At 37.4% G+C, this 18,920-nt stretch overlaps 1 protein-coding gene across 3 annotated transcripts in view; it reads left to right on the top strand.

Annotated features, from left to right (window-relative positions):
- Positions 1-18,920, top strand: part of LOC127852742 (serine-protein kinase ATM-like) — a 98,325-nt gene that overhangs the window by 42,455 nt on the left and 36,950 nt on the right. For all 3 annotated transcript variants that reach the window (XM_052386701.1, XM_052386699.1, XM_052386700.1), the window contains 13 exons: positions 2,214-2,364; positions 7,772-7,960; positions 8,338-8,515; positions 9,589-9,685; positions 10,373-10,507; positions 11,650-11,862; positions 13,368-13,470; positions 13,640-13,794; positions 14,229-14,330; positions 15,164-15,283; positions 15,727-15,931; positions 16,626-16,784; positions 17,144-17,266. In XM_052386701.1, the coding sequence (XP_052242661.1) occupies positions 2,214-2,364; positions 7,772-7,960; positions 8,338-8,515; positions 9,589-9,685; positions 10,373-10,507; positions 11,650-11,862; positions 13,368-13,470; positions 13,640-13,794; positions 14,229-14,330; positions 15,164-15,283; positions 15,727-15,931; positions 16,626-16,784; positions 17,144-17,266 (1,930 nt within the window). The remainder of the gene's footprint in view (positions 1-2,213; positions 2,365-7,771; positions 7,961-8,337; positions 8,516-9,588; positions 9,686-10,372; positions 10,508-11,649; positions 11,863-13,367; positions 13,471-13,639; positions 13,795-14,228; positions 14,331-15,163; positions 15,284-15,726; positions 15,932-16,625; positions 16,785-17,143; positions 17,267-18,920) is intronic.

Raw genomic sequence — 18,920 nt, 5'->3', positions numbered from 1 at the left:
CTTTTAGTTCTACATCCATCCATAAACAAAATTAATTTGGCAAGGGATATCAATTCAACGAATTTGCTTGTTTGCATCACAAATGGTACTGAAAAACTATGACTTAAAGTATTTCCACAAGGTTGAATGGAAAAAAAGCCCTCTTAAGTCCACATTGATTGCCTAACCTTTATGAATCTTGCTTGGAACGTTTGTTTAAATGATTTCTCTGACAAATAACATATGTTTCTTGTCCATTGGAAACATGACCACCATTAGACGAGACATTTATGGTTTAAAAAGTCTAGTAATTATATTTTTTGGCAATCTTGGCATGAAACTTGCTCAGGACATTAAAAAAATAGTTATGATATCTAGGCAGATTTCAAAAGTAATTGTGTTTTTTTAGCTCACCTGATTGCTCAGGTGAGCTTTTGTGACTGGTCTTTGTCAGTCGTCCGTCCATCCGTCCACATTTGTTCGTAAACACTCTAGAGGCCACATTTATTGTCCGATCTTTATGAAACTTGGTCAGAAGATTTGTCCCAATGATGTCTCGATCGAGTTTGAAACTGGATCATGCTGGGTCAAAAACTAGGTCACTAGGTCAAAAAAAAGAAAAAGCTTGTAAACACTGTAGAAGTCACATTTAATGCCCAATCTTCATGTAACTTTGTCTATATGTCTGTCTTAATGATATGTTGGTTGAGTTCAAAAGTGGTTCTGGTCCATTGAAAAACATGGCCGCCACAGGGCGGGGCAGTTTTCCTTATATGGCTATAGAGGAACCTTGTAAACACTCTAGAAGTCACAATTTTTGCCCAATCATCATGAAAGTTAATCAAAACATTGGTTTTATTGATATGTCGGACGAGTTTGAAAATGGTCCAGATTGGTGAAAAAACATGGCCGCCAGTGGGCGGGGCATTTTTCTCTATTTGTATATAGTGAAAACATGTGAACACTCTAGAAGTCACATTTTTTGCCCAATTTTCATGAAATTTGGTCAGAACATTTGTTTCCTTGATACGAGCGTTGAGTTAAAAAATGGTTCTGGTCAGTTGAATAACATGGCTGCCGTGGGGGGGGGGGGGGGGGGGCAGTTTTCTTATATTTATATAGTAAAAAAAGCTTGTGAACACTCTAGAAGTCACATTTTTTGCCCAATCATCATGAAACTTGGTGAATAGATTTGTTTAATATATATCTCAGATGAGTTTGCAAATGGTCCCGATGAGTCAAAAAACATTGCTGCCAGGGGGGTGGGACAGTTTTCCTTATGTGACTATATAGAGAGAAACCTTGTGATCGAACACTATAGAAGTCACATTTTTTGCCTAATCATCTTGAAACTTAGTCAATACATTGGTTTTATTGATTTCTTGGACGAGTTGGAAAATGGCTCAGATCGTTGAAACACACTTTTTAGCTCACCTGATTGCTCAAGTGAGGTTTTAGGATTGGTCTTTGTCCACTGTCCGTCTGTCCACATTTGGTTTGTAAACACTCTAGCATTCACATTGCTCAAGCATTCTTTATCAAAGTTGCTGAAAGATCTCAGTCAAGTTTGATGATGAGCAAAATCACATAATTAATGCCATAATTATTGCCCTTAGATTGTCCAAATTTTCATTATATTATACAAAATCCTTGTAAACACTCTAGAGGTCACAATTTTGTTTCAGATTTTATGCATCTTGGTCAAAATATTTATTTTTGTAAGCAAAGTTTGATGTTTGGTAAGGGGGTCAACTCAAAATATAGGTCACCAGGTAAAATCTTACAAAAACAAAAACACTCCATACGCCAGAGTTTTGGTTCAATAATGATGAAACGTGACCAGGATGTTTGTCTGGACAATATCTAGATCAAGTTTGATGTTTGGTAAAGATTAAATGAACCAACTCCTCTCGGGTGAGCGAACTAGGGCCATCTTGGCCCTCTTGTTTAGAAAACATGGCTGCCAGGTGTTGGAGCAGTTTAATTCTTTTAAATATATTATGAAACCTCGTGAACTTAACATGGTCAGAACAGTTTAATTCCTTTGGGTTTTGGTGAACGCCTAAAAGAATTTGGCCTTTTTTTTTCTTGTGCAGCCATATCTGGTAAGCTATATATAAATTATTCAGTAGAAGCGCCTGATTTGAAATAAATTATGTTATAAGATAAAGCTGTTTTTGCTATACTAAAGCTGTAAAATAATCTTAAAACATTATTGTTGTTTTGTTTGCTAGTATTGAGCTGGTGCAGTGCACAAGTGATGTCCTCAAGACGCTGCTCTCTGTGAAGTCAGGCTCTGTGTTCTCAGCGACCTACAAGAAGAAGCTGGGAGATCTAGAGTATCTTTTTAATTACCTTCATCCCTTCAGAGCCAGCAAGAAAAAGGTGAGTTAAAACCAGTTTTTAGCCGGACTATTATATATGAAATATATATAGTGGAGCTATCCTACTCACCCTGGCGTCGGCGTGAGTGTCTGCGTGAGCGTTGGGTTGTTAAAGTTTGCATATCACCTCAAATATTTCCCTTGACATATTGTTTTCATATTTTGCATACTTCTTTACCAATATGACCCCAATCTATTAACAAGAGTAGACAACTGTATCAAGCATTTTGTAAGAATTATGGCCCTTTTTTTTACTTAGAATATGCATATTATTGATAAATCTATGTTGAAGTTTGCGTACCACCTCAAATATTTTCTATGTACCATGTCATATTGCTTTTATATTTTGCATACTTCTTTACCAACATGACCCCAATCTATAAACAAGAGCAGACAACTGTATCAAGCATTTTGTAAGAATTATGTTCCCTTTTTGTACTTAGAAAATTAAAATTTGGTTAAGTTTTGTGTTAAGGTTCACTGTATTCCTCAAGTATCGAAACTATTGCTTTCATACTTGCAACACTTACTAACTATCATAAGAGGACTGTGCAGGCAAAGTTATGTAGCTCTGACTGGCATTTTGACAGAATTATTGCCCCTTTTATACTTAGATAATTGAACATTTGGTTAATTTTTGTGTTTTGGTCCATTTTTTATGCTCCCCAAATTTTTTGGGGGGAGTATATAGTCGCCGCTTCGTCTGTCCGTGCGTGTGTCTCGTCTGTCCGTGTGTGTGTCCGTCCGTGCACAATGTTTGTCAGGGCTATTTCTCAGCAATTAAACTTTATGGGAAGCTTCACTACCAAGAGGAGATGTGCATATTCTCAGCCGGTTCTGGTCGGATGATTTTTCACAGAGTTATGGCCCTTTGAAATTTTCCATTAACTGTACATATAGTGCAATTCTTGTCCGGGCTATTTCTCAGAAACTAATGACCAGAATTCAATGAAACTTTATGAGAAGCTTCACTACCAAAAGGAGATGTGCATATTATTAGCCAGTTCTGGTCGGATGATTTTTCACAGACTTATGGCCCTTTGAAATTTTCCATTAACTGTACTTATAGTGCAATTCTTGTCCGGGCTATTTCTCAGCAACTAATGACTGGAAAACAATGAAACTTTATGGGAAGCTTCACTACCAAGAGGAGATGTGCATATTATCAGCCGGTTCTCGTTGGATGATTTTTCACAGAGTAATGGCCCTTTGAAATTTTTCATTGTACATATAGTGCAATTCTTGTCCAAGCTATTTCTCAGCAACTTATTACAGGAATTCAATGAAACTTTATGGGAAGCTTTACTACCAACAGGAGATGTGCATATTATCAGCCGGTTATGGTCGGATGATTTTTCACAGAGTTATGCACCTTTGAAATTTTCTATAAACTGTACATATAGTGCAATTCTTGTCCAGGCTATTTCTCCCCAACTACTGACTGGAATTCAATGAAGCTTTATGGGAAGCTTAACTACCTTGAGGAGATGCACATGTTATTTGTGGGTTCTGGTTAGTTGATTTATTATGCTCTCCTAAAATTTTTGGGGGGAGCATAAAGTCCCCGCTTCGTCTGTCCGTGCGTGTGTCTGTCCGTGCACAATTTTTGTCCGGGCTATTTCTCAGCAACTTATGACTGGAATTCAATGAAACTTTATGGGAAGCTTCACTACTAACAGGAGATGTGCATATTATCAGCCGGTTATTGTCGGATGATTTTTCAGAGTTATGGCCCTTTGAAATTTTCTATAAACTGTACATATAGTGCAATTCTTGTCCGGGCTATTTCTCCCCAACTACTGACTGGAATTCAATGAAGCTTTATGGGAAGCTTAACTACCTTTAGAAGATGAGCATGTTATTTGTGGGTTCTGGTTAGATGATTTATTTAGAGAGTTATGGCCATTTGAAAATTTTAAGTTGCTAAACCATCCATCGTATTATTTTGTCCAAAGTTATGCCCCTCCAGACGTTTCCTTTTTTCTGAATATATAGTGCAATATTGTGACAAAAAAAAACTTTGGGGAGCATCACCCGTTTCAGACGGTTTCTTGTCTTCTAACGTATTGCTATTGCTTTCAGACTTGGAAAACTAGCTAACTATGGTAAGGGGACTGTACTGGGCAAGTTGCATAACTCTGGTTGGCTTTTTAATGGAATTATGGCCCTCTTTTGTCTTAGTAACTTTGAATATTTTGTTGATTTGTGTGTTTAGATCCAATTTACTTCTAAAGTATCAAGGATATTGCTTTCAAACATTAAATACTTTTTTAGCTCACCTGAGCTCACCTGATTGCTCAGGTGTGCTTTTGTGACCGGTCTTTGTCCGTCGTCTGTCCATCCGTCTGTCCGTCGTCCACATTTGGTTTGTAAACACTCTAAAGGCCACATTTATTGTCTGATCTTCATGAAACTTGGTCAGAAGCTTTGTCCCAATGAAATCTCGGTCGAGTTCGAAACTGGGTCGTGTCGTGTCAAAAACTAGGTCACTAGATCAAAAAAAAAAACAAACTTGTAAACACTGTAGAAGTCACATTTCATGCCTAATCTTCATGAAACTTTGTCAAAATGTTTGTCTTAATGATATGTTGGTTGAGTTCAAAAGTGGTTTTTGTCCATTGAAAAACATGGCTGCCAGTGGGCGGGGCAGTTTTCCTAATTTGGCTATAGAGATACCTTGTTAACACTCTAGATGCCACATTTTTTGTCTGATCTTCATGAAACTTGGTCAGAACATTTGTCCCAATGATATCTCGATGGAGTTGGAAACTGGGTCATGCTGGGTCAAAAACTAGGTCACTAGGTCAAAAAAAGAAAAACCTTGTAAACACTGTAGAAGTTACATTTCATGCCCAATCTTCAGTGGGCGGGGCAGTTTTCCTTATTTGGCTAAAGAGAAACCTTGTAAACACACTAGAAGTCACAATTTTTGCCCAATCATCATGAATGTTGGACAAAACATTGGTTTTATTGATATCTCGGATGAGTTCGAAAATGGTACAGATCGGTGAAAAACATGGCCGCCAGTGGGCAGGGCATTTTTCTCTATATGTATATAGTGAAAACATGTGAACACTCTAGAAGTCACATTTCTGGCCCAATTTTCATGAAATTTGGTCAGAACATTTGTTTCCTTGATACGAGAGTTGAGTTAAAAAATGGTTCTGGTCAGTTGAATAACATGGCTGCCCGGGGGGGGGGGGGGGGCAGTTTTCTTATATTTATATAGTAAAAAAAGCTTGTGAACACTCTAGAAGTCACATTTTTTGCCCTGAATCATCATGAAACTTGGTAAAAAGATTGGTTTTATATATATCTCAGATGAGTTTGCAAATGGTCCCGATTGGTAAAAAAACATGGCCACCAGGGGGGGGGGGGGGGCAGTTTTCCTTATGTGACTAGAGAGAAACCTTGTGCTCAAACACTATAGAAGTCTCATTTTTTGCCTAATCATCGTGAAACTTAGTCAATACATTGGTTTTATTGATTTCTCGGACAAATTCGAAAATGGCTCAGATCGGTGAAACACACTTTTTTGCTCACCTGATTGCTCAGGTGAGGTTTTAGAATTGGTCTTTGTCCGCCGTCCGTTCATCCACATTTGGTTTGTAAACACTCTAGCATTCACACTTCTCAAGCATTCTTTATGAAAGTTGCTGAAAGATCTCAGTCAAGTTTGATAATGAGCAAAATCACATAATTAATGCCATAATTATTGCCCTTAGATTGTCCAAATTTTCATTATATTATTCAGATGATTTGTTCTTATGATATCATGGAGGAGTTCAAAAATGGTTCTGGTCTGTTGGAAAACATAGCCGCCAGGGAACGGGGCATTTTTCCGTGTATGGCTATTGTAAAACATTGTTAACACTTTAGAGGACACACGTGTTGTTGTATAATCAGAAACTTGGTCCAAATTATATCTTGGATGAGTTTTAAAAAGTGCTTGAAAAACGAGACCGCCATGGGGGGGGGGGGGGCTGTGCATTTTTGGCTATATGAATATACATGTAAAACCATGTTAACACTCTAGCAGCCACATTTATTGTCCGATCTTTATGAAATTTGGGCAGAAGATTTTTCCCAATGATATTTTGAAAGATTAAATAAATGGTTCCAGTTGGTTGAAAAACATGGCGGCCAGAGGCAGGGAATATTCCATATAAGGCTTTACTAAAAATTTGTGCACTCTCTAAAAGTCACATCTATTGTCTAATATTCATGAAACTTGGTCAGAACATTTGTTTTAATGTTTTAATGATATTTTGCAAGAGGTCGAAAACGGTTCCGGTCTGTTGAAAAACAGCAGGGGGGGGGGGGGGGGGGGGGGCGAGGAATTTAACCTTATATGGCTATAGTAAAACCTTGTTAGCACTCTAAAAGTTTATTTAGAATTCACTCATGAAACTTGGTCAGAAAATAAGTTCTTATGATATCTTCGGCTTCACAGATCAGGTCAGTTCCTTTGTATCTCTGGTGAGTGACTGTCAGCCTTTAAGGCCCTCTTGTTTCTGGTAGTTTGGGGTTGGCTTGAGGTGTGGGGTATCAAGGGATGTGTGATAGCACAGGTGTAACATGTGTGAATGTCTAGGGTTTTGGGGTATCAAGGGATGTGTCATTTAGCACAAGTGTAACTGGTATGATTGGCAAGGTTTGTAGGGTATCAAGGGATGCGTGGTTAGCACAGGTGTAACATGTGTGACTGGCAAGGGTTGTGGGTTTAAAGGGATGTTTGGTTAACACAGGGGTAACATGTGTGACTGGCAAGGGTTGTGGTTTTAAAGGGATGTTTGGTTAGCACAAGTGTAACATGTGTGATTGGCACAGGTTGTGGGATATCAAGGGATATTTGGTTAGCACAAGTGTAATATGTGTGATTGGCAAGGGTTGTGGGATATCAAGGGATATGTGGTTAGCACAGGTGTAACATGTGTGATTGGCAAGGGTTGTGGGGTTTAAAGGGATATTTGGTTAGTACAAGTGGAACATGTGTGACTGGCAAGTGTTGTGGGGGTTAAATGGATGTGTCGTTAGCACAAGTGTAACATGTGTGACTGGCAAGGGTTGTGGGGTATCAAGGGATGTTTTGGTGGCATGGCTTTTGGGTGTCAAGGGGTGTGTGAATGGTAAGGGGTGTGTTGTTGACATGAGTTGGGGATGTTTTGTGGTGATGGATGTGTTGATGGACAAGGTTGGTTTTGGCATAGTTTATGACTCATACAGATATCAATGATATCAGTATAAATCAGTATTATTATTCAGCTTACCTACACTTACCAATTATTGCACTTGGATATAACATGTTACTGGTTAAACAATCAAATGACAATTGTGATATTGTTGGTAAAAGTGTTTCAAAACTTTGATCAATCTATTGATTGCATTGAATCTGTTTCCATTGAAAGGCACTTAATGTGACAATGCCGTCTGCCAACTGGGAGAGGTTTCAGTCCACCGTAGACCAGGAGTCCCTCTGGAATCCCCCGCACAGTAACCATGGCAACTGGCTGGTGACCTTGACCTCAACTCTGCTGGAGAGTGGAGCGGTCAGAGACGAGATCCTTGTGCTTATAGGGTCTGTTTGTAATATTAAGGTAAAAATTCAGTGCTGGATTGGACGTTATATCTGCCATGTTTGTGCAGAAATAGTATGTTAAATCCCTGCTTGGGGAGCGTTGGAATGATCTTTTTAGTCCTTCCTAAGAAACAAACGTATGTTGCAGTAAGCCTGAGGCTTTCAACACAACTGACCTAAAAACAATTAGTTTTGAAAAAAGACCAGTAAGTGTTCATCATTGTTCATGCCATCTTAAAATGATTTTTCCACAAAATTTAATTATGTCAAGAACTTGAAGTTATTGCACGTCATTATGATTGTATTCTCATGTTTTACTTGACATCTTAAGTTAAGTTGAGTTTTTCTTTAAGAACATTACTGACTTTAGCCTCTGAAGTTTTGTTCAATTTCCAGACAGAGCTGTGTGAGATGGTGTTACCGTACTTCGTACATGACATCTTGGAGACTGGTTCTGCAGATCACAGGGAGGTATTGTCCAGGCGGATAGGGGCGTTCTTCTCCAGCCACTGCGGCCATGGTAACGGCAGTGTGAGTCGATGTCAGTCCCTCACCTCTGCAACCATGCTCACTGGTATGAAATGGACTTTTTAGCGGCGCAATGGGAAAACATCATTTAATGAATGTTCTTAAAGTACTTTCCCAGATTAGCCTGTGCAGATTGCATAGATGACAATTTGTGGTTTAACTGGATTTTTGTTTAGAAGAGACTTTGTTTTGATGCTCCTTTTCCAAGAGCATAGCTCATTTTAGTTAATGTTGGGAACAATCGACCCCTCACTAGCAGTCAATCAAACTAACTGATAAGTCAATCAGATACCACTTGTTGGCTACCAGTTTGTCAGCCATGAGTTCTGCATTGAATGGATGAGTGTTAAATATAAGATAACTAAATGGGTAGAGCAATCCCCCACACAGATTGAGTGGTAAGTTTAGTTTAAACCTTGTTATTTCTGCTTGATGGATGGCATAAAAAGCCTCAGGCTTATTGCTTATTGACATGCCCTTAAACCTAGTACCGGGTACTTGGTTTTTTTTTGGTCAAGATAGAGAGAGGGCCCCCACTGTAGGTATCTAACCTGTGACCTCCTGGTTGCTAGGTGGTTACCATATTCACCATGCAACGGAAACTTGACATCGAACTCCATAACTTGCATCAAATGCAATCTATCATAAGGCGATGTGTTACGTGTAACTCTTGTATCCCTATCTCAGATGTCACTTTTAAAGATTTAAAGGTCAATTTGGTCATAAAACAGCTATAGGCAGGTGGGTAACTTTTTCATTCATAATGAAAAGTTACTTACTGAAAATGACAGCATGAAGTGAATGAGTGTTTACTAGATTACCTATTTTATAATTTCATAGGTCAAGTTCACACTTTGAGATTTTAGGTATAATTTGCCATTAACAGCATATTTGTGACATAAGTGAAAGATTTAAGACAGAAGTGGAATATAGGGGCATCTGTACCCTATGGACACATGTTTTGTTAATGTACATGTTTTGAAACATATGCATTTATCATATAAACAAGTCTATTATTTTACAGATTTTGCTTGTTAAGTTGATTTGTCCAAACATTTTTGTCACCTGATCCATGATTCTAGGAACAGATCATTATTATTCTCATAACTTCCCTTTAAGATGGAAACAAGACTGCCATATGTATGAACAAGGAGTCTGTCCGTGTCATGTTGAACGTTGTACAGTATCTGCGACAACAGGACCGGCCAAAACATGGGTGAGCTACCTAGTTCTGTTATTGTCCACAGACTTGTAATGTTCTTTTACATTTAACACTTGAATCTATTACATGGCCATTCTTGTCTGAGCATGAGGTGTGCTTGCCAATGAATAACCAACAATTTAAGATTTATAATAATGCAAAAGATGCTCACACAAAATGTTACCAGGAGGTTTAAATTTATTTCTTTAATTAACCCTTTCCTGCAAAGTGATAATGGCTAAATGAAAGTAGTTTAACACCAGAATAGCCTGCAAGTTACTTGCTGGGTTGGAAATCAAGCCTTTAACTCTTAAATATTCAAAGAATCAAAAAAGTATTTTGATTAGATTTTCTAGTGGATTACAAATGAGTATCGAGCAATAAACTGTCAATTGCAGAGATTCTAACCTATACAAAAATATGATATGAGTATCGTTTTCGGAAAACTGGGCTTAATGCATGTTCGTTAAGTGTCGTCCCAGATTAGCTTGTGCAGTCAGCAAAAGCACATCAGGGACAACACTTTCTGCATATAAAACTGGATTTTTGCTGTGAAGAAACTTACTTTAAAAAAAATAAATGATTAAACCGAAAAGTATTGTTCCTTATTAGCCTGCACAGGCTTATCTGGGTCAACACTTTACCGACATGCATTTAACCCTGTTAGTCATTGAGGCTCATATGAATGCATTGTGGTTTTAGTCGCAAGGAGAGCACGCCATGGGATAAAAACTTCTGGCTGGATCTGGACTACCTGCAGGTTGCCATGGCAGCACAGTACTGCCACGCCCACTTCTCTACCCTAATGTACGCTGAGATCTGGTTTGATGTCCACAGGTAATGGTTTGTTATTGTGTTATGTTTTTTGTCTATTTTGTCTATTAAATTGGTGTGTTAAAAATAAAATGTTATGGGAAAATGGGTCTTTGCACCAGAGTAGCCCCAACCTGGTCTTATCATCGACAAAGTCTGGTAAGAAGTTACAGATTGCCTTTATGAGACAGAGACCTTGTGTGAATTTATAGCAAACAGGATAGCTCCTGACCAGAATGACGTGGGATAAAATAGTGTGTACCATTCACTAGTCACACACCAATAGTACCTGACTTTTTGACCAATCAATTAAATGCTTAACATATGGGTCATCAATTTTTTTAGAAAATAAGACTGTCATGCTTTCTCAACTTGTATGTTTCATGCTTTCTCAACTTGTATGTTTTATGCTTTCTCAACTTGTATGTTTCATGCTTTCTCAACTTATATGTTCCATGCTTTCTCAACTTGTATGTTTCATGCTTTCTCAACTTGTATGTTCCATGCTTTCTCAACTTGTATGTTCCATGCTTTCTCAACTTGTATGTTCCATGCTTTCTCAACTTGTATGTTCCATGCTTTCTCAACTTGTATGTTCCATGCTTTCTCAACTTGTATGTTCCATGCTATGACGAGCACAAACAAGTGTAATATCCCAATAAAAATGTGTTTTTTTTGGAGTTCATAGTCCATATGAAGTGAGGCTGAATTAGAGCAACTGCAAGTATTTCAGAATATCATACCATTTAGGATTTTTTCCTATTTCCTGACTGGAACAACGTTGTTGAAGGACAGGCAGGTTCCTTTAACTTCTTTTTGTGGTTTTCAAAGTTAATCATGTGTACACGCATTCGAAACTAGCTGAGAACATATCATAAATCTGTAATGTGTGTTAAGTTTAGCACATTTACACATGGCTATAAGTTGAGGTTGTGTGTATTAATTTTTGGTAAGAAATAAATAAACCATACACATGGACAATGTAATAGAAGATATGTGTATTTACAGAAGATAACTATCTAGATAAGTGCAAATGAGCCAAGTTTTAATCTTTCTTTTTTTCATTGGTTTATATTATGTTTATCAACAAAATAAGAAAAAATGTCTGGCAAAGATGGCCGTTAGTCATAAAATTATTGCTTTTATGCTTTTATTTGTTATAAAAGGGAAAGAACCCAGTCTGGAAGTAGCCAGCCCCAATCCCAGAATTCCTCTCAGAGCCTTAGCCAGGAGACGAGGATAGATGCCCTGTCTGAGGCCTCCAGTGTGCAGTCAGGTGTTTGTGTACAGGATCTGCTATTGGAGGCCTACACATGGATTGGGGAACCAGATGGGGTTTACGGCTGTGGGGCGGGCAGAAAGGCTGACGCTTCTTCTAGGTTAAGTTTTGCTTTGGTTAAGTTTGTTGTTAGCTAAACAGTGTAGTATAGTTAGTAAAAAAACGCCTTTGTTTTCAATGATAAATGTAAGTATGCATTCACTTCAGAATGTAATACAAAACTGAGCACAAAGTTTTCATCAGGAGTTTTTGGGATACCCTGATGTCTGTCAGTCCATGTGTGTGTGTGTTAACTTTTGCTTCTTACCAATTCTCCTCATGAACCCCTTGAAAGATTGTGAAGGAACAATCCCTGGGTAACCCTCTTTTAAAGTTGTTCAAATCATTTAAGTCCTTTGCTTATACAAGTCTCCAGAGCTATAAATAGAGTTTAAAAATAAAAACTTATTAAAAATTAAAAACTTTTTTTGAAATCACAAGGGTCAGGGCTTAAATATTTGGTTTTCTAGCTGTCTTCTACAAAGTTTGCTAAAATCGTCCTACTGGTGTTAACATGTCCACATTATTTATATAGCAAACTAACTAAAAATCTCTATAATTACTAGGCCAGCAGGTGTCATATTTGGTATATAACATCATATTTTGGTCCTCTTCCAAGTTTGTTCAATCATGCCCCTGGGGTAAAAATTGGGCCCACCTTGACATTAACTTGTTTTCCTTATATATAAATATTGAAAACTTAACAAATCTGCTCTGAAACAGCAAGACCTAAAGGTTTGATATAAAGCACATTACATTTCATGCTAGTGCTCTACCAAGTATGTTCAAATCATACACCTGGAGTCAAAATTGGCCCCAACTTTGGGGTTTACTTGTTTTCCTAAGATGTATATACAAGATAAATTACAAATCTTCTCCTCTGAAAAACGGCAAGGCAAAGAGGTTAAGTTATGTAACATTGTATGATGGTTCTCTACCAAGTTTTTACATATCGTGCCTTTGGGTCATATTGTTCACACACTTTGAATAACTTGTTTATCTTTTATTAACATAGTTAAAACTAAAAAAAATCATCTCTTCAACCTCAAGGGCAAGAGTTTTGATAATTGTTATGTAACATGGTATAATGGCCCCCTACCACAAATCATGTCCCTGTGGTCAAAAATGACCCAGCCCTAAAGTTTACTGATTTCCATTATTTGTTTACACTGAATACTTTTAAAATCTTTTCCTCGGCATCTGCAGGCCCAGATTTGTATTGTTGTTATGTAACATAGTATGATTGTCCTCTTCCAAATGTTAAATTTTTGTCCCTGTATTGGCCCCTTCTCCTATTTCAATTAAGCAGAAAACATGATAACCATGAGTAAATTTTCCTTATATGTATAAAGTTCAACCTTGTGAACACTCAAGAAGTAATAATAATTGCCCAATCATCATAAAAAATTGCTCAGAACATTTGTTCTTAAGATATCTTTGCTTATATCTGGAATGGTCGCAGAAACACAGCTTATCATAACTTTTAATTTCTTTTGGTTGCATGTGATTGAACAGGGCCTTTGACAAAAATCTGTATACATTAATTATCTTAATGATTTATTTCAGAATCTGCACTTATCAGCATGAGAACCAATGGGATAAAGCTGTGATGACATGTGACATTCAGATGAGCCAATCAGCACAGTGCAGTCAATATGACATGTTGCATGTATGTAACACTGGACAAAGCAATGCCATTCTGTTTGGAAAATATTATAATGATTTCTTTTTTAAATAAATCAAAGAACTACTGTGAGACAGGTGTATGTGCTAAACATTTCTATATCCCATACACTTAACTTGTTGTTACATAAATCCTTAATGTCTTCCTTGTCAAGGTTCTGCAGAGGTTCGGCACCAGCCATGTGCTGTCCACGTATCTGAAAGGCATGCTGGGAGAGGAAGTGACCACAAACCTGTCCTTCAGTGTAAGAGAGCTCCAGTTTGAGGCAGCCTGGAGGGTTGGACAGTGGGCCTTGGAAATGCCAGCAAGGTGAGAGAGATATTGAACAGGTAATCATTTCTGGTTTACAAATAAAATGTACTCGGTTGGGAGATAGCGTATGCATTGAGCCTTATGAGCTCTTTGTGGGACTGCTTTGAAATTATTGACTTAAAAAGTTTTATGTTAAACTGCTTAGAGATTGTAGAATTAGAATTCAGAAAAGATATATATTTGTTTGATTTTTATTACATAGTTTTTTTTTTCATTCAATGTAAGTAGTAAAAATAGTTTATTTTCATTCAATGTCAGTAGTAAAAATAGGATTTTGTGATTTTGACACAAAAAATAGTTTTGTTATGTCTATAAGAAGAGGATTTATGCATGCAATAAAATATTGACGCATAACTTAAGAACAAATATTACTCTGATCTTTCTTGTGATATATGACACTTGTATTTTTCAACCACTGTGAAATCTTGCAGACAAGGGTTTGCTCAAGGTTACCATGACATGATGTACCGAGCCCTTAGGTCGATCAATGAGGATCACTTTACCCTCGCTGATGACTTGCTGAAAGAAGCAAGGTACAACTTCCTGAATTGTGTTCTGTTTGTAACAAAAAAGATGAACAACGATATTGATTGTGTTTCTATCTTGTTGTGCTGATTGTGAAAAATATTTGGATTGTTAATATGTTGCTGGTTGAATGTCAAATTGTTGCATTGGATGAACATATCTTCATTTAACACACTATGTTTATACTTAAGCCTTGTGATATTGTTAACACCTGGTGGCATTTTAAAATGAAGAAAAACCAAACATACAACATACCTTGCTGATATTCACATGGAAAAAATACAAAACATGTCTGAAGAAAACAGCTTTATGTTGTCATATGTGTAATAGACATTGTAAACTAAATTGTATATTTTTTTAATGATCTGTATAAAACAAATCTGAAATCGAGGCCTGTCACAAAATATTATAGCTTACATTAAAACAATATACTGTTCTGTGGAATTTAACTTGTTTCCTTGTTAATATTGCTGTAATTGTAAAACTCCTTATTCATGTTGCGTTTTTTTATGCCCCCGGATTGTATGTGTGTGTGTGTGTCACTGTGTGTGAATATAGCAACTTGATATTTGGCATGCATGTGAATCTCATGAAGCTGCACATTTTGAGTGGTGAAAGGTCAAGGTCATTCTTCAAGGTCAAAAGTAAAAAAATACAATCCAAAGGGAAGTAATAAGCTTTAAAAGGGAAATTTCTAAACCTGCCGAACGATATATTGAAATTTTATTTCAAAGCAGCGCAATAGTGGGCATTGTGTTTCTGACAAACACATCTCTTGTTTTGTTCCATTTTTTGTTTAAATTAAACAAATTTCCGACCTGTGGATTTTCAATTGCAACAGGCTTAGTGCTATTGCTCGCCTCTGGGACGGTTGTCTGGACAGCACCAAGGGACTGTACTCCATCATGGCCGACCTGCAGTGTGCCCACATCGTGCAGAATGTAGCTGATGTCTTGTCCAAGTATTTACTATGACAAAACTTGAGGCTTGAGGATAACACTTTTTTAATCTGTCCTAACTTTTTGTACCTTATGTTAACACTTTGCTATTCATTGTGGTGTTTTAAGGATATATCAAGGCAGCCAGTTTAGGAATAAGAAAATATTTGTTATAAATATGTTCAGCTACTGTCCATTCATTTGACATACAATTCTTAATTTGATCAGACGACAGTTTTATGTTAATTAATATCTTTTTGCTCAAATAGGTAGAAATTAAGATATTTTGTAGTGCATGTGTAAAAAAAATCTGCTCATCAGCAGATGATAGTCATAGTGTTGTGAAAACAAAAGAAAGTTCTTTAAGCCTGTCTATATTTTAAAAATTAACCTAATGGTTTCCATGGTGTCATTTAATACAAGTAATCCATTACTTGCATACATCCAATAACTACATATTTTCAAGGAATTCCAATACGCCTATCGTGAAACTTATCAACGACAGTGTGTACACTGACTCAGATTTCTCGTTCACGGACCCTGTTCTACACATGCAGTGTTCAGCCCTAGGTCTGATGGTGGAGAAATCTCAGAACGCTGCCCTGGTGGGAGACTACGTGGCGAGTCTCAGACAACTTGCTGTGGCTGCCCGGAAGGCTGGAAGGCACCAGGTATCAATGGGTTACTGAGTGAGAACACTGTCCCTATAAAAAATCCTCCACAGAAACTCTAAAAGTCATTTTTGTATCTGATTGTCAAGAACCTTGGTCACAACATTGTTTTTTTGTGAAATCTCGGCTAAGTGGATGATTGTTCCGGTCTGTTAAAAACATGGCACTCAGTGGGATGGGACAGTTTTCTTTATATGGCTAAAGTGAATTCTTGTGAACACTGTAGAAGTAGCATTTTGTGTCCAACTGACATGAAACTTGGTCAGAACATTTGTTCTTATGAAATCTCAACCAAGTTCGAAAATTGTTCTGGTCCGTTGAAAAACATTGTAGCCAGATTTTGTGCAGTTTTCCTTATATGGCTATAATGAAACCTTGAGATCCCTCTTGAGTCAGCTTTTGTGTCAATTTTCATGCAAATTTTTTCAGAATATTTGTAATAATGTTATCTCAGCTTATGAAACTCAGCTCATTAAACTTAAGGAGACCTCTTTTTACTCTTACAACTTAAGCAAGGAAGGCTACTGCTGTTTTTTCTGTGACAAAGCTCTTGTTTACTAGGCAGATTGTGTATAAGTTTCATTTACACAAAAAACACCTCTGAAATAACAATTTAGTTTCCCTTCTTTCAACAACACAACAACAAACAATAAAAATGCATCTATTTACAAAAAAGAGTTCATTTCCTGTTCAGATATCGGAGAGAGCAATCGGAAGGTTGAAGGGACTGACCTTCTCAGATCCCTCCCTGAACATTCCCATCAAACTGGAGGAGTCCATGTTGTACTGGGCACGGGGGGAGCAGGACATTGCCAAACATCTCATCAGGTCTACCATTGAGACACTCAAGAAGGTACCTATTGCTTGAAATGGACTGTTCCATGAACAACTGTAAAAATATATATACAAGGAAATTTTTACAGTTTGGGGCTTGAATTGTGTCTCTTATCAGGAATGTTTATAAAAGATTATGATTGACTGCTGTACTTTTGTTTACCTTAATCCGAGCATGTGGTAACTTCTACCAGCAGCCAATTTAGAAGGTGTTATCATAGATTGGTATCTCTGATTCTAGAAGTTAGAGTTGTGCTCTGTTTAGATTTCCCAATAAATAGTTGAGAAGGTTAATTGACTGCCATAACACGACTGAAAAATAATTGAAGGCGTTGCAAAATCCAAAAGAACAAACACACTTTGGCTATGTCCTCATAGTTGCGGGCCACAGACCCAACTGCTGCACGTCTCTACCCCGAGGCCCTTGGTATCTATGGCAACTGGCTTGCAGAGACGCGCTCAGAGAACCCAAACATCATCATGGAGCAGTACATGGAGAAGGTAACTTTCTTAATACTTTCAAATTGAGCTCAGTGCCTGAAAACAATACTTTATTAATAGAGCTCAGTGCCTGAAAACAATACTTTATTAATAGAGCTCAGAGCCTGAAAACAATACTTTTTTTTTTGAGTTCAGTGCCTGAAAACAATACTTTTTAAATAGAGATCAGTGCTTAAAAACCAACATATTTTTAATAGAGTTAAGTGTCTGAAAACAACACTTTTTAGCTCACCTGAGCACGACACTTTTGTGATCGCCTTTTGTCCGTCGTCTGTTGTCTGTTGTCCGTTGTGCGGCGTTAACATTTGCCTTGTTAACTCTCTAGAGGCCACATTTATTGTCCAATCTTCATGAAATTTGGTCAGAAGATTGGTCTCAATGATATCTTGGATGAGTTCGAAAATGGTTACGTTTGCTTGAAAATCATGGCTGCCAAGGGGCAGGGCATTTTTCCTTATATGGCTATATATGGCTATAGTAAAATCTTGTTAACTCTCTAGAGGCCACATTTATAGTCTTGTATTCATGAAACTTGGTCAGAAGATTCATCCCAATAATATCTTGGACGAGTTCGAAAATGATGCCGGTTGGTTAAAAAACATGGCTGCCAGGGGGAAGGGGCATTTTTCCTTATATGGCTATAGTAAAACCTTGTTAGCACTCTAGAGGCCACATTTATTTTCCGATCTTCATGAAACTTGGTCAGAAGATTTGTCCCAATGATATCTTGAATGAGATAGAAAATGGTAACCTTTGCTTGAAAAACATGGCTGCCAAGGGGCGGGGCATTTTTCCTTATTTGGCTATAGTAAAATCTTGTTAATACTCTAGAGGCCACATTTATTGTCCAATCTTCATTAAACTTGGTCAGAAGATTCATCCCAATAATATCTTCGACGAGTTCGAAAATGATTCTGGTTGGTTGAAAAACATAGCTGCCAGGGGGCGGGGCATTTTTCCTTATATGGCTATAGTAAAACATTGTTAACACTCTAGAGGCCACATTTATTTTCCGATCTTCATGAAACTTGGTCAGAAGGTTTGTCCCAATTATATCTTGTTATCTCAGGTGAGCGACTTTGGGCCTTTCAGGCCCTCTTGTTGAATAGAGCTCATTTCCTGAATACAATACTTTAAGAATAGTACTCATTTTCTGAAAACAATACATTTTTAATAGAGCCAAGTGCCTGAATACCATACTTTTTAATAAAGTTAAGTGTCTGAAAACATTGCTTTTTTAATAGAGTTCGTGCCTGAAAACAAATCTTTTTTAACAGAGTTCAGTGCCTGAAAATAATACTTTTTTTCATAGAACTCAGTGCCTGAAAACAACCTTTTTAATAGAGCTCAGTGCCTGAAATCAATATTTCTGTAATAGGGCTCAGTGCCTGAAGACATGGGAATCATGGTTTTCTTTTATTATGTATCTTAACATTTACAGTCGAATCCCGATGGCTCAAACTTACTACGACCGACAACAATAGTTCGAGCCATCCGGAATTCGATTTCTAATAAAATTTTGTTGACTCACATAAGTCCGCAATACATTTGCATCTCCAGTTGATGAGCAAATATACTGCCTAAACTCCATACTTCTTCGCATCACGTTCTACTTTATAATTAATAAGGACCAAATATATACTTAATATTTTTA

Source organism: Dreissena polymorpha, chromosome 12 (genome assembly GCF_020536995.1).
Source record: "Dreissena polymorpha isolate Duluth1 chromosome 12, UMN_Dpol_1.0, whole genome shotgun sequence".
Lineage (NCBI taxonomy): Eukaryota > Metazoa > Mollusca > Bivalvia > Myida > Dreissenidae > Dreissena > Dreissena polymorpha.
This window is presented reverse-complemented; position numbering and strand designations above follow the sequence as displayed.